The 15455-nt window shown below is 47.0% G+C and overlaps 1 protein-coding gene across 6 annotated transcripts in view; it reads right to left on the bottom strand.

The window, feature by feature from the left end:
• Positions 1-15455, bottom strand: part of ELMO1 (engulfment and cell motility 1) — a 335641-nt gene that overhangs the window by 169877 nt on the left and 150309 nt on the right. For all 6 annotated transcript variants that reach the window (XM_083468793.1, XM_083468798.1, XM_083468796.1 and 3 more), the window contains one exon: positions 10099-10203. In XM_083468793.1, coding sequence (XP_083324919.1) covers positions 10099-10203 — 105 coding nt within the window. The remainder of the gene's footprint in view (positions 1-10098; positions 10204-15455) is intronic.

The raw sequence follows: 15455 nt of genomic DNA on the forward strand, positions 1-15455 counted from the left end.
ATCCTTGCCAATCTACTGCAAATCACACAGACGCAGTTCACATGCAACCATGGCTACGCAAAAACGCATGAGTGCGCGGACATTCAGAGGAAAAATCACTGCTGCTCCTCTCCTCTCGTGGTCTTCCTACTGCTGCACTTCAAGGAACTAAGCCGCGGACTAGTCATTGCATGGTTTGCCTTACGCTAGCCAGGGGTCTGCAACCTTTAAGACAAAAAGAGCCACTTGGACCCGTTTCCGAAGAAAAAAAACCTGGGAGCCGCAAAACCATTGCGACATTTAAAACAAATATATCTCCGGAGCCGCAATCTGACAGCGAGCGGGAAGGTGACGTTGGGACGGTGTGTGACACACGCACCGCCCCCATGCGACGTCACAGCCAGTACAGAGCCCGCCACAGTGGGGAGTGTCGGGGCGCACAATGCGCCTCCTCCCCTTGCTAGTATCCGCCCCGGAGCCGCAGCAAAGGTGTAAAAGAGCCACATGCGGCTCCGGAGCCGCGGGTTGCAGACCCCTGCGCTAGACAAACCATGAGCCGCAGGCAAGGTTCATCCTTTACCACTGACTTGCACCTGCCCAGTTTTTTCAACACAGCATCATTTTTTTAACTTATTGATTTATTGATTTTTTCCAATATAGATCTTGCCTTTCCCCCATATGGCAGTCAGTTAATACAAGGGCAATGCAGCCATATTATCCCTTTTTATAATCATTATTTTGTTTTACGTATTTATATATAGAACTTTTCAACCTCCCAAAGCAGTTCACAGATTTTATTTTGAATGCAATGTGCCATTAATAAGAATGAATACAGTGAACGAAGAAAACAGCAGAAGCCAAATTAATCAATCTGACAAACGAAACCTAGGCAAAAGCTTAAATGGATTACAAATGACCACATTTGGATCAAAATTACATGTGGAGCTTTTAAGTTTAGAAAAAAAGTCAAGTTCAGTGACATGGTAGATACAGTGGTCTCTAGGTTTACAACCATAATCTGTTACGGAGGTCCGTTTATAAACCAAAACAGGTTGTATGTAACCCAAGGCGTGCTTTCGCCAATGGGGCCTCCCAAAAAAATTTGTGCGTAATCCCAAAAAATGGGTTGTAATCCAAAAAAAGGTTGCAAACTGGGACACACACTTCTGGGTTTGACATGTTTGCAATCCAAAACGTATGCAAACCAAGACATATGCAAACCAAGGTACCATTGTTTGTGTGTTCGGACCCAGAAACCTCCCCCCTAAATAAATTCAAATTTTGGTTTGGGTTTTTGGCAGAATTTAGGCCACAACTTTACTGATTACAGAAAGGGACTGGTTGCATAGGCTCTGGTTTGACTAGCTCCCTGCCAGGCAACGCTGACCCAGGGTTCCAGCACAGGTCAGCCAAGGGAGAACACCTGGATAAGCAGAAAGCCAGGAACAGGCTAACTCCACCACCCAAATGTCCCCCTGAACTCAGGCATGGGCATAACCCCCGCTCAGGGATTGACCAAACCATCAAGTCCCTGGATTCCTTTAATGGAATACCCTTCGCATAGGGATGGCGAGAGCGTTCCCCCATCCCTATCACCTGAACCAGAGCCTATCCGCAACCTTACAAGTTGTGACGATTGGCTACGCGGCAGGCGAAACCCAAATGGCAACAGCCAATCAGCCAAGTGGGGGAAATCCCTGCCGTGCCCCTGTCCCAACGACAGACGACACACGATGGCATAGCAAGGTCAACCGCAAAGCCCTAAAAGTAGGGAGAGGTGGGCGGGTGTTTCGAATGCAGGCACCGAAAGAGGAAGCTGTGGGTCATGTGCACGGGCATAAATAGGTCCCTCAAAGCGTTTGGACTGCGTTCCATTGGCCAGATTGCACCCAGCTTTGAGGGACCTACCAATTGGGTGTTGTGGCTGTCCAAATGTACCCACCCACAACACAGGGTGTCGGTTTTCCAGGTCTCACCGCAATACGTGCCCTCTTTAAGGGAGGACCTAATGTATATAATTACAGAGTGTGAAGTCAGTGGACAGAAAGGTCCCCCCCATGTGGCCATGCAATGAAGCTGAAGTGGAAAACTGCGAAGTATTTCTGCACACAGTACATGGTTAAACTAAGGACGTTGCTGTCACAAGATTTTGTTCATCATTCCGAATGACAAGCATTCGGACACATACAGTGTTGCTGCCTCTGACTGCTTTGTGGGGAGAGGCGCTTGTGGAATTGCCTGCCCTGGATGACAACAGGGATGGGTGCTAGACATCTTGGTTGGGGAGGGGGTACCATTTGCTGCTCTGCCTCAGGGCCAAAATATCATTGGCCAGTTCTGCTCTTAAAAAATCAGCAATGAAAAACAAGGAAGGGGAAGTATCTCTGGACTCTAGAGGCTATAAAACCAGGGCTTTTTTCCTGGGGGGACGCAGGGGTACACATCCCCCTAAACATTTTGTGACTCTAAATTTGGCCTCATCGAGGGACAGTATTTCATATGAGTAGGAAAATGAGAGTACCCCTAAGCATTTTTTAAAGAAAAAAAGCACTGTATAAAACAAATAGCAGCAAACACGAAAAGGGACTTCACGGGAGAAGGACAAGAGGAAGAACAGATGAAGAGGAGCCAGAGAGAAAATACAATCGCACAACAGATTGGGAACATAACAGCCTCTTAAGCAATGTTCTGAATGCGATGCATTAGGAGGAGTAACTTAATAGAAAGTAATTAGCAAAGAGTAATTTTCTTTCCTACTTTTGTGGGAAGTAAAAGAATCACAGCCTTAGCCTTTCCCCAAAGGTAACTGTGTTCCTACCCGCATATTTCTGAATAAGCATCACGTTAAAATTTTACTTCAGAAACGATCACACAAAATATCTAACAACTCATTTTTGAAGAAGATAACATGAGTGGGCAGAAGGCTTTTTCTGGAGCCTCCGGAAGGATGTGTAGGCTGCCTTCTATACAACAAATGCACAGGTTATGAAGTAGGCAGCGCCCAAGCTGACTGACTCAACCTAATTACATCTTGAATGGTCTACAGAGAATGGTTGCATTTGTCTGCACCTTTGCTGCTTCTGAAACAAACCTCCTCCTCCATCAAGATTTCTGATGTCTTAAAAAGGCAAGTAGTAACTGATTTAAACTGCCTGTCGAAAAGTGAGAATCCAAATTGTGCAAATGCTTCATCACTCGGTGGCTACAAGTGATCAAGGCCGGGATTGGGGTTTTTTGTTTTTTTTTAAGAATTTGATCTTTCTAATGCTCTTCAGAAATTTGGTGAATTTGTTTCAAAGACTATAGAACATACTGCTATGTTGCGCATACATAGTAAATGTTTGCGATTCTCTCTTTCAAATAATGCATTTCCAAAAGCCAACGTCTATGAATGATTGGTCAACCCACCAGGACTATGTGCAAAAGCCAACAGGGACTTCCGAAGTCCAAGGCATGCCATGCTAGAATCTCTTCAGAGGATAGATAGATAGATAGATAGATAGATAGATAGATAGATAGATAAACTTTATTCGCATTAGCCAACGGCCATAGCAACATAAAACAAGCAATATATACAATTAAAAATACAACAATGGGTAAAGGGGGCAATCAAATAAACAAGATTATCGTTCAGATAGTGGCCCTTAATTTCACTGCACCCTCGATAAACCTAGCAACCTTTGCTGTTGTCTGATCATTTTGTCTTCAGAGGTTGCAAGGAGAGCAATTTTGAAAGAACAGCTTTCGCAACACAAAACACCAGCAAGTTTGCCAGACTCTGGCTGAATCCACACCGATCATTTTGTCTGGAATTGACACTGTTCATCCATCCAATTATTAGAAATAATCCTGTGAATCTCCTCCCAGTTCCTCTATGTCCCCTCTCATCTCCACTTGAACACAGGACTGAATTTGATCAGTATGTAAAAGAGAAAAAGAGAACTGAACACGCTAGAACAGGGGTGGGGAATCCTGAACCCACAAACTAGTTCTCGCTCACAGCAAGGCTGCATCTGGCCCTTTCAGTCCCCTTCTACAGCTGTACAGCACAGAGAGAAAATGGCAGTGGCGTAGCGTGGGTTGTCAGCACCCGGGGCAAGGCAAGTAAATTGCGCCCCCTAACCTGTGGATTTGTGCCCCCTAACCCCCAGATGTTGCGCCCGGTGCGGCCGGCCCCCCCTGCACCCCCCACGCTACGCCACTGGAAAATGGCTCTGATGCTCTGCAAAGTGTGTTTGCAGCTCCTGCCTCTGTAAGAAGACCAAAGCAGGGGGAAAATTAACAGCAGGCTTGTGTTTTCCGCAAATACTGTAGTACCTCGGGTTACATACGCTTCAGGTTACATATGCTTCAGGTTTCAGACTCCACTAACCCAGAAATAGTACCTCAGGTTAAGAACTTTGCTTCAGGATGAGAACAGAAATTGTGCTCCAGCAGTGTGGTGGCAGCGGGAGGCCCCATTAGCTAAAGTGGTGCTTCAGGTTAAGAACAGTTTCAGCTTAAGAATGGACCTCCGGAACGAATTAAGAACTTAACCCGAGGTACCACTGTATGCAAAAAGAAGTCCATGTATTTGCAGCTGCATGCATGCAGTATTTCTGATGCAACTGCATAAAGTTTGAGTCTCTAAATAGCTGCAAATGGTGCTTGCAGTTCAGCTGTGCATTGACCTTATTTGCATTCTGCTGGGAATACCAATTTCTTTTCGCCATTTGCAAGGTTAAGATAAGGAGTCTGTACACTTTTTCTTTTAACTTTGTGGAAAAAAAGAAAATGAAGAGTGCTCTTGAGAGACTGATAGTACACATATGTCTGTTTCCATGGAAAATAGTTCTTTCTTTGTATGTTTTCAAAGGGTGTGTGGTTGTGTGTGGGTTCCATCCAGGACAAAAATGCACTGCCCTTTCCCCCACAGCAGCTTTCCACACGGCTATTGGAGCCCTCAGCCCCAAAGAAGGTTCCTTACCATTACCCTAGAACAGGGGTTGGCAAAATTCTTAAGCCGCGGGCTGGTCCACTATCCCTTGTTAGAATTCCTGCTCCGTGATTGCAGTCATGGGATTTTTATCTATCACATAGAATCATAGAATCATAGAGTTGGAAGAGACCACAAGGGCCATCGAGTCCAACCCCCTGCCAAGCAGGAAACACCATCAGAGCACTCCTGACATATGGCTGTCAAGCCTCTGCTTAAAGACCTCCAAAGGAGGAGACTCCACCACACTCCTTGGCAGCAAATTCCACTGTCGAACAGCTCTTACTGTCAGGAAGTTCTTCCTAATGTTTAGGTGGAATCTTCTTTCCTGTAGTTTGGATCCATTGCTCCGTGTCCGCTTCTCTGGAGCAGCAGAAAACAACCTTTCTCCCTCCTCTATGTGACATCCTTTTATATATTTCAACATGGCTATCATATCACCCCTTAACCTCCTCTTCTCCAGGCTAAACATGCCCAGCTCCCTTAGCCGTTCCTCATAAGGCATCGTTTCCAGACCTTTGACCATTTTGGTTGCCCTCCTCTGGACACGTTCCAGTTTGTCAGTGTCCTTCTTGAACTGTGGTGCCCAGAACTGGACACAGTACTCCAGGTGAGGTCTGACCAGAGCAGAATACAGTGGCACCATTACTTCCCTTGATCTAGATGCTATACTCCTATTGATGCAGCCCAGAATAGCATTGGCTTTTTTAGCTGCCGCGTCACACATGACAGTATATGTTTTGACTCCACAGAGTGGGAAGTGATGGAGACAGGATGTTTGTGTTACTGTGTTCCGTAAAGTGGGACTACTGTATTGTCCTTTTTGTCCTTTTTCTCTTTGCTGTCTGATGCTAGAGAGAGAGAGAGAGAAAGCCATGTCGCAGTGCTCCATGTGTGTTTATATGTAAATAAAGTCGATTAGCCAAAATGCTGAGTTGCTGAGGTCTCTCACGCATGAGGTGCAAACTCTGCGGATCCCTAAGTGTGCCGGTGTCGGTTGGCATCGGTCGCTGTGATGTTTGGGCAGAAGAAAGCTTTTGAAGCTCCCGAACAAACGACCAGGAGGGAGGGAACATGCCAGTCGGGCATGTGTCTCTGCCAGGGTCCTACTCGAGTGTAGGCTGAACTCCTGACATCCCACAGATCTTGTGGCAGGCCGGAGAAGCAGCACCATAGAGGGGGGAGCTGGAAGAAGAGGCAAGGGGGGCAAGTAGTCCTCCTCCCCACCCCCCAGCCCTTACCTTCCCTGGGGCTGCTGCCGCAACCGCCACCACCACCGCTGCTGCTTCTTGTGGCTAGGCAGAGCAAACTCGTCCGCTCCGCTCTCTGGCCTACAGGAGCAGCAGGGAGGCAGTGGCGGCGGGAAGATGAGAGGTGTAAAAGGGTGGCTCCGGAGAAGGGCTGCTTAAAATGGAGCTCAGCCAGCTCAGCCCAGTCCCCTTCCTCCTCTAGGCAGGGCGGGGAAAAGCCAGGAGGAGGGAGGGAGGGAGGAGGCGGCGCTGCAGTGTGTGTTTGGGGGGGAAGGGAATTGTGCTGGTCCCGGGGGGGAAAGGTACTAATACCGTAGCCAAGGTTCAGTCCAGAGTCACTAGCAGGGTAGACGATCATTAGATGAGACGCGAGGTCCGAAACAGGGAGCCGGGCGGGGGAACAGGAACGCTGGCCTTAAGGCGAGCACTCCTCCTGGGAGAGACCAGTTCCCTTCGCCTCTCTGCCCTAAGCCTCTGCAGTTCAGGAGAGGCCGAAGGGTTACTGGGCCTCGGGGGAGGCTCACCTGTAGACACTGAGTCCTCCAACACCTCTGGGGCCAGAATGGTTTCACCTGGTGCCTGCCCCTGAGGATCTGGCACAGGTGCAGGCTCCTCAGCATCTAGGCCTTGCCCCAGTTCAGCTGGCCCTGGAGGCGGGGACTCCTGTGCCGGCTGGGATTCCTCCGGTTCACTCTCAGACTCGGAATCCCAGGCCATCACAGGAATGGCGCGCGCGGGGGGGGGGAATGGCGCAGCCCAAACCATCAGAATCACCACGTCGACCCACCGACAGTCCGCGGGCCGGATCCTGAAGGCAATTGGGCCTGATCCAGCCTGTGGTCCTTAGTTTGCCGACCCCTGCCATAGAACAATGAAAGCACAACTGTAGCTTCATAAACTCCAATTGTGCTGGCACTCACACAACAGGAAATAAAACAATCTTTGTTTTCAGGGGGGAAACAGCAAGGGAAACAGCTCATCCATTTGCTTTCAGACTCAAAGCAATACACATGAAATGATAAACGATAGAAGAACTATTTTTAAAAAGTATTCATCTCCTTTAAAACAGTCTATGGGATTTATATAATAACTATGAATCTTTCAGCTGCCATCAACTAGAGCATTAAGTGCCAATTACTTCCTATATCTTTCACTGTAAATAACTGGGACAATTTTAGCAATAACAGCCTCCAAGAAGGCAAAGTTAATGGGAGATAAAAATCCATAGGTGATGGTGGCTATAAACTGGACAAAGAATTCAAATAATAAATAGCAGTTTTACGTGAGCTAATGAAAGAAGTGTCTACAACATGTGGCTAGTAATTATGCTCTTTTCATATAATTAGAAAATGGTAAGACAATGCGAAGAAAAACCCATTAGTCCAGTAAAGGACGGAACAATTGAAACAGCCTTTATGAGCTGCTCAATATATAATTAACTGTTCTTGAGTACATTAATTTTAAAGAACAACAGAGGAGACTATGGTTCTTTTGGGGATATATATATATATATATATATATATATATATATATATATATATGGAACATATATATATACATGGAACATCACCACAAGAGAATAATCATGGAAGCCATCGAGATAGAGAAACACCCTCACAACATGAACAAGCGTGACGACACGTCCCGCCTGCCAGACATCTGGAAATTAGCCCTCCCCACAAAAACCGACACCAGAACCAGAGGCACACAGAACGCCATCACCAATCAACCACACCAGACCCAAACCCAGACCCTCTCCACAGATAAATTACAGACACCATCCAGTAGCCAAACCATAGTGGCACCTCCGGATGCTGCACCCCCCTGCAATCCCTACACAGATCTGGCTGGCACAGGGCACAAAACCACAGCTCGCCCCTATACACGAAGCCAAGCCAGAGCACAACTAAGTGCAGTACAGCCATCTTCTCAGAAAAACTCTTCACAAGCTCAAGAGGTCAAGACACGAAAGCTTTAGCAACTAATCCACACTTAATGACCCACCTAAGTGGTACTCAGAATATCACTCAAGAAATCACTCAAGATATCCCTCAAGTAATTAAGGAACAAAAGAAGAAAAGGCACACTAACCTGGGAACTTCCTCTCTGCCCAGAACGTTGGAGGCTATACACCACACCCCCTCAACAGTATTTATAGGAACTCAAACACTGAGATCCTGCTCTGTTCCAGTAACAAGAAGCCGAAAGCACCAGCCTGAAGATGACGAGTGAGACCTCGTCGAAACGTCGCCTAGACACCCCAACTCTTACACGGGAAGACACCCGAAGACACCAAAACCTGCATATATATATATATATATATTGTTGTAGCTATCTTTAAAATGACTATCTAATGTATAAACTCCTATGTATACCGTATTTTTCGCCCTATAGGACGCACCTAGATTTTTTTTGGGGGGGGAATAAAGGGGAAAAATTTATTCCCCCCCCCCAGGCGCGGGGGAAGCCCGAGCTTCTTCTGACCCCAGCCCCCAGAACGGGACCCAGAGCCATGCCGAAGCTGCGTGCAGCTTTGGCATCACTCTGGGAGCTTGCAGGGCTGGGGGAGGGGGAAGCCCTCCTCAAGCCTCCAAACCAGGTCGGGAGACAGCGGGATGGCGCGCTGTGCCTCCCCGCTGTCCCCCGAGTTTGCGGGGCTGGTGACGGGGAGGAGCAGGCTTCTCCCCCCCCCCCCGCCAGCCTGCTAACAAAGTCGGGGGACAGCGGGATGGCGGCGTTCCGCCTCCCCGCTGTCCCCCAAGCTTGTGGGGCTGGCGGTTGGGCTCTCCAGGCTTCAGCGAAAGCCTGCATTCACCCCATAGGAAGCACACACATTTCCCCTTCATTTTTGGAGGGGGAAAAGTGCGTCCTATAGGGCGAAAAATACGGTACTTATCAGGAAGTAAGTCTCATTGAATTCAATGGAACTGATTTCTGAGTAGACATACATAGGATTGCACTGTCCAGACCTTATTTTATGATGGATTCAATCTTCACTATGCTCCATTCAACCACTGTGCTTTAATGGCCATGGTAAATTGGGGGTGAGAAGTCTTTGAAAGACCAAATCTAAAAAGCCACTGTCCCTGACTGTCTTTTAACCTGGTGACATTTTATTAAGGAGTCTCTGTATTAGATGTCTGTAAAGCGCCCTTTACAGAACTCAGAGGCTTTGTTTTTATGCCTGTTTGAATAAAAGTTGTAGATTAACTGATGTAACTTAAAGTTCATTTTTTAACCACAACGTTTTATACTTGTAATTTTTATATATACTTACAATTGTGTTTTTTTTTAGCTTTTCTAATGCCTAAGGCTATTTCTCAATTTCCAGTGACTTAAGATAGCCAAGATTTTGGAATATTGTATGTACTCTGCCCTTCAGAACTTCTCCACTCCTCTGCTTCCATGTAGGTTAGGAAAGTTTATGAAACTTACTCAGGCACACACTTCTAAAATGTCAGAAAGAAAATGCAAAAGAAACAAAATATAATTCACTGCTACCTTTCAAATAAGTTGTGTGGGCAAGAAGTGGGAAGGAAAAGAGAAGTAAAGTAGGAGAATGAATCAGCCTTCCTTTATCCCACATGTCTAAGTGAAATCAATCATAACAGATTCCTTCCTCTTGGGAGTCAAAACATGCAAAAGAGGTTTTTAGGTCTTCAAGTCATCTATCAAGGATGGCATTTATATCAGTTTGAAAATAAATTTGGGGGTCACTGCTCAGCATTTGTCAGAGCTTACACAGAAAAATCATAGCTTGCTTTGCCCTCTTGGCAAATTAATTTGAGCAATTAATTGCTATTTGCAATGTCATGAGCCCATCTGCTTTCCTAGAATGACGGACAAAAAAAGAAAGAAAGATAAAAATACCCTGCAACAAAAACGAGCTCTTACCCGGATATAAGCATCCTGTTGATGTTTGGCAAAGTACAGCATGTTGTCGAGAGCCAGCATTCCTGGAGGAGTCTGCGTAAAATCCATCGCTGGGTTCACATGATTCTGTGAAAAGGCAGAAAGTGTTAGCATTAGATATGTAAGCACATGAATAATTGGACTAACTGCCTTGCAGGTCAAACAAAACACAAGCAAGAAATACAAAATACAAAAACTTTCCTGAAGTTGCGTGAGTTTAGCTCCCAACATTCTCCTGTCTGAAAGACTGCCTTCTCCAATATTATCTTGATGATGCTTTGAGATTACCTGGAGACGGGGTGTTCAGATATGCAAGTACCCCTGCCTGAATGGCTGTGAGCAAAATCGAGGCATGTACAGCCCACCATCAGCAGGCCATTTGCCTCAGCTGTGCTCACCCACCTGCCACTATAATAATAATAATAATAATAATAATAATAATAATAATAATAATAATAATAATAATAATTTATTTATTTATACCCCACCCATCTGGCTGCGTTTCCCCAGCCACTCTGGGCGGCTCCCAACAGAATATTAAAATACAATGGTCTATTAAAGATTAAAAGCTTCCCTAAACAGGGCTGCCTTCAGATGTCTTCTAAAAGTCTGGTAGTTGTTTTTCTCTTTCACATCTGATGGGAGGGCGTTCCACAGGGCGGGCACCACTACCGAGAAGGCCCTCTGCCTGGTTCCCTGTAACTTCGCTTCTCGCAGTGAGGGAACCGCCAGAAGGCCCTCGGAGCTGGACCTCAGTGTCCGGGCTGAACGATGGGGGTGGAGACGCTCCTTCAGGTATACAGGACCGAGGCCGTTTAGGGCTTTAAAGGTCAGCACCAACACTTTGAACTGTGCTCGGAAACGTACTGGGAGCCAGTGTAGGTCTTTCTGCCTTTCTGCCTGCTCTCTTTCCCCCAAGGATGAAAAAGACTCACCTTGGGGAAGGGAGAATAGATAGCAGAGAGGAAGGATCCAGCACTGGGAGGGGAGGCCCATGGGACAAGATGCTTGGAGGCAACAGGTCTTATAATAAAGCTCTACCCCCTCTCCGGGAGAGGACACACTCAGAACATCATTTCCTACCAGCCAGGAGGGCCATTCATACTCTCTCCTCCCCAACTGGAGTATTATTTTGTCCTAGGGGGTAGCAGAACGAAGTGGACTGGCGCTGCACCCTTCAAGAACCAAGCTGAACATGCAAACAACCCCTCATTGTTTTTTCAAGGATTCAGCTTTAGTGCTCAAAGGAGACCAGCACAAGGCTTCTTGCAAATTTGAGACGTTGGCTTTTCCAGGTGACATGAGGAATTCCTGGCAAATTAATGGTGCCATTTCAGGATGGCAAAGAGCAGATTTCCCCCCTGCACTTCAGACAACGCATGGTTCTTTATCACGAGCACTTCCATCTGTGTCCTAAACACTGAGACAATATTATTATAAACAGTATCATGGTCCTAGGCATTATGCTCGAACCCTTCACTTTTAAAGGTAAGGTTGCTCCCATTAAGTTGCCCTCAATGGGTTTGTTGTGCGTAATGTGCAACATGCAACCAGGGTTTTTTTTCTAGCAGGAACTCGCCAGAACTCTGTTCCAGCACCTCTCAGGTGGGTGCCATTGCCATTCTAAGAGAATGAGGGAGGTGTTCATGGTGACCTCTTTTTCTTGAACAATAGCACTGCATGCAACTACAACAAATGCTTAGTACACACAGTTGATCTTGCAATTGCTTATTCTTCTATACAGTACAGTGGTGCCTCGCAAGACGAAATTAATTCGTTCCGCAATTCTCTTCGTCTTGCGGTTTTTTCGTCTTGCGATGCACGGTTTCCCATAGGAATGCATTGAAAATCAATTAATGCGTTCCTAGGGAAACCACCTTCAGACCAGGTCCGGGGACAGTCTGTCCCCGGACCTCTTCTGAAGGCTGGGGGGGGGGGGGGACAGGCGAGCGGCATTTTAAAATCGCTCCGGACAGCGGAGGACTTCGCGGATCTCTCTGCCAGCAGCGGCAGCTCTGCCGCTGCTGGCGGAGACTTGCCGGCATCCCGAAGCCTGGGCGCAGCGCGCCCAGGCTTCGCGGATCTCTCTGCCAGCAGCGGCTGCTCTGCCGCTGCTGGCGGAGACTTGCCGGCATCCCGAAGCCTGGGCGCAGCGCGCCCAGGCTTCGCGGATCTCTCTGCCAGCAGCGGCAGCTCTGCCGCTGCTGGCGGAGACTTGCCGGCATCCCGAAGCCTGTGCGCAGCGCGCCCAGGCTTCGCGGATCTCTCTGCCAGCAGCGGCAGCTCTGCCGCTGCTGGCGGAGACTTGCCGGCATCCCGAAGCCTGTGCGCAGCGCGCCCAGGCTTCGCGGATCTCTCTGCCGGCAGCGGCAGCTCTGCCGCTGCTGGCGGAGACTTGCCGGCATCCCGAAGCCTGCGCGCAGCGCGCCCAGGCTTCGCGGATCTCTCCTGCCTTCAAAAGCCGTCCGGGATAGCAGGAAGCGCTTCCCTGCTATCCCGGACTGCTTTTAAAATGCTGGCCCTGGGGAGCAAAGCCTTTTGGTCCCCGCCAGCCTTCCTGGACCTCTTCTGAAGGCCGGAGGGGGGGGAAAGGCTTTGCTCCCCACCGCTAGCATTTAAAAGAGGTCCCCGGAGATTTCCCTATGGGCTTTCGTCTTGCGAAGCAAGCCCATAGGGGAATTCGTCTTGCGAGGCAAATCGCGGACGAAAAAACCTTTCGTCTAGCGAGTTTTTTGTCTTGCGAGGCATTCGTCTTGCGGGGCACTACTGTATCCAGAAATGGGCTTTTGAACATTGCTGTGATCTTCCTCCACCCTAAGCCCAAATAGTTCTCCCAGATCCTCTGAAATCCCACTGGCTATATGGATCGATAACATCAGAACACACTTCCTGCACGGTAAGCACTCAGCACAATTGAGATCGGAAAGTGGATGGTTTTGGTGAAATGGGTTAAAATTTGAAATATTAATCCAAGTGGATCTCAATGAAAAGGTTCACTCATAATCAGTATATGGTTTCCTAGTTTGTGTGTTAAAATGGTGCATCATTCAAAGCAGCACATTTCAATGGCTGTTATAAATAGCACAGTCAGTTACTGCTACTAGAGTAGAAACCCTGGGGTACTGATCCATCTGAACCTCTTATCTTTCCTGACGCATGCTCCTGTCAAGGGCTGGTTTGGGGCTTCTTTGTCTCCGCTTCTGCATTCTAATGTGCAGAGATTTCCTTCGCTTTTTGATTTCATTGCATAAGACCCAGATGGGAGAGAGTGCTCCGAGAAAAACCTTTGTAAGGAGTGAAGTGACTCTGCAACAATGGCAGAGCTTTCTTATGCTACCTATTCATTCCCTGGCAAGTCTGGTCCACTTTATTCCTACTGGGGAAATTTGTAAAGGGCATTTTAAAGAGCACCTGTCCAAGTTCCAAGGCTAATAGAGCAGTAAGATGCTAATTTAATTCAGTGCTATGAAATCTCTTGTCAGTAAGTGAATGACAGCTATATTTAAATCTGTCAACAGTGTGCATTTGGATCAGAGTACAAATCTTGTTAAGTTATAAAATATAAAAATGAAGTGCTTCACAGATGGAACAAGCATCAGTTGGTTTCCTGTTCTTACGCAAGGACAGTTGACCCCCAACACATAATATGGCTTTTAACACCAATAAATCTTAAATCTTTCCATGCTCATTACGCCATGTGTGTTTGTGTCAGTCAGAAGGAGGCAACTATGGGGCTTTCTCCAGATGAGGTGGGGTTCCAGAAGCCTCATACTAATGTGTAGTACCTCCAGCCTACGAATTTCTATGCCCCCAAACCTTTGGGGTGAAATTAGCAGTAGGCAAATCACATTTGGGTAGATAACCAAGAGCTCCCCTTATACAACATAAGGGGAAAGCCGGGGTGGGGCAGAGAAAGATGAAAGATGAGCAATAAACAAATACAGTTATTTTATTTAATGGAACTTAATTGTAAAAACCTCTAAGAGGGCTACATAAAAATAGAGAGAGATGACTAATAACCAGAAATTATCGAGTCCATTAGAATACCTACTGAACTATAATATTTGGACTCAAGCTGACAGTAGGTTGGTAAATCAAAGGGCAGAATTACACCTTACATGAAATGTGCAGCAGCTACAGCCACCAGCACCTGGGTGTAACTGTCTAGAGCAGGGATGTCCAACAGGTTGATCGTGATCTACTGGTCAATCCCTGCGAGGTTTTGGTTGATCGCTGGCCCCCTTCTGGCCCCGGCCCCTCTCTCCATTGTTGGAGAATGGAAGACGGAGTTTACAAACTGAGGCTGTTCCCCCCCCCCCAGCAATCCTTCAGTGAGTTGCTGTTTCTCTTCCTGAACCCTCTAAAAATTGGGCTTTCCCCCTCCCTAAAAAGCTCAACAACTTTGACCTGAACCCCTAAAAAATGGGAGTAGATCACAGTCTCTTGGAAGTTGGCCACCCCTGGTCTAGAGCAATTAACCTGTGTCCTAACGTCACAACATAATGAAATTCCCAGCTCCCTTGGCTAGCAGCAGTTAGGGATATTTGGTGGGAGCAGAGAAATGTCCTATACCACGATGTCTGAACATAGACACGTTGACCTAGCTGCCTCATGCGAGAGAGGAAAAGCATCAGAGCACTCAAATATTCTATATCACTTTACTCAAACATCCGCTGCTGTTTGAAACTGCTACTTCCTCCCCAATGTCCCTCCACCTCTGCTTTATTCAAACTGTCATTGATTAAAATGACCACGTTTTACGCTCAGTAGTCATCCATACCTACTTTACTCAAACCTCTCCCATTGTTTTAAACCACCATTCTGCCGCCGCCCGGCTCAGTGTCCCTCCCTTCTCTCCCCCATGCCAAGGTCCCTGTTGTTGTGCAACCTGCCTTCTCTTTTGCTCCTCCTGCCCTGCCCCGACTTCATGCAAATCCAGGATTGTGATGCAGCACTATAAATCTTCCAATGCAGGCAACGTGACGACAACCTTCCATTTTTATGTATGGAGGGATAGAAGTTATTTGTAGACGACTGTATCATGCAATATCAGGGTGGTTTACAGTCATAGAATCATAGAGTTGGAAGAGACCACAAGGGCCATCGAGTCCAACCCCCTGCCAAGCAATGTTACAACATAGAATAAAAATAAGATAAACATTAAGGTAACCAGTGAATCAAGACAAAAATTAAACAGCTGCCTGTCAGCATAAACAGGTTCTTGACTTCAAGAACTGCCTTGAAGTGAGGATATCTGTTTAATCTCAGCTGGGAGAGTGTTCCACAGCTTGGGACTGAAAATATTAAATACCCAACTTCAACCATCTGCAACGTGGGAA

This window comes from Podarcis liolepis (assembly GCF_965112155.1).
Source record: "Podarcis liolepis genome assembly, chromosome: 12".
Classification (NCBI taxonomy): domain Eukaryota; kingdom Metazoa; phylum Chordata; class Lepidosauria; order Squamata; family Lacertidae; genus Podarcis; species Podarcis liolepis.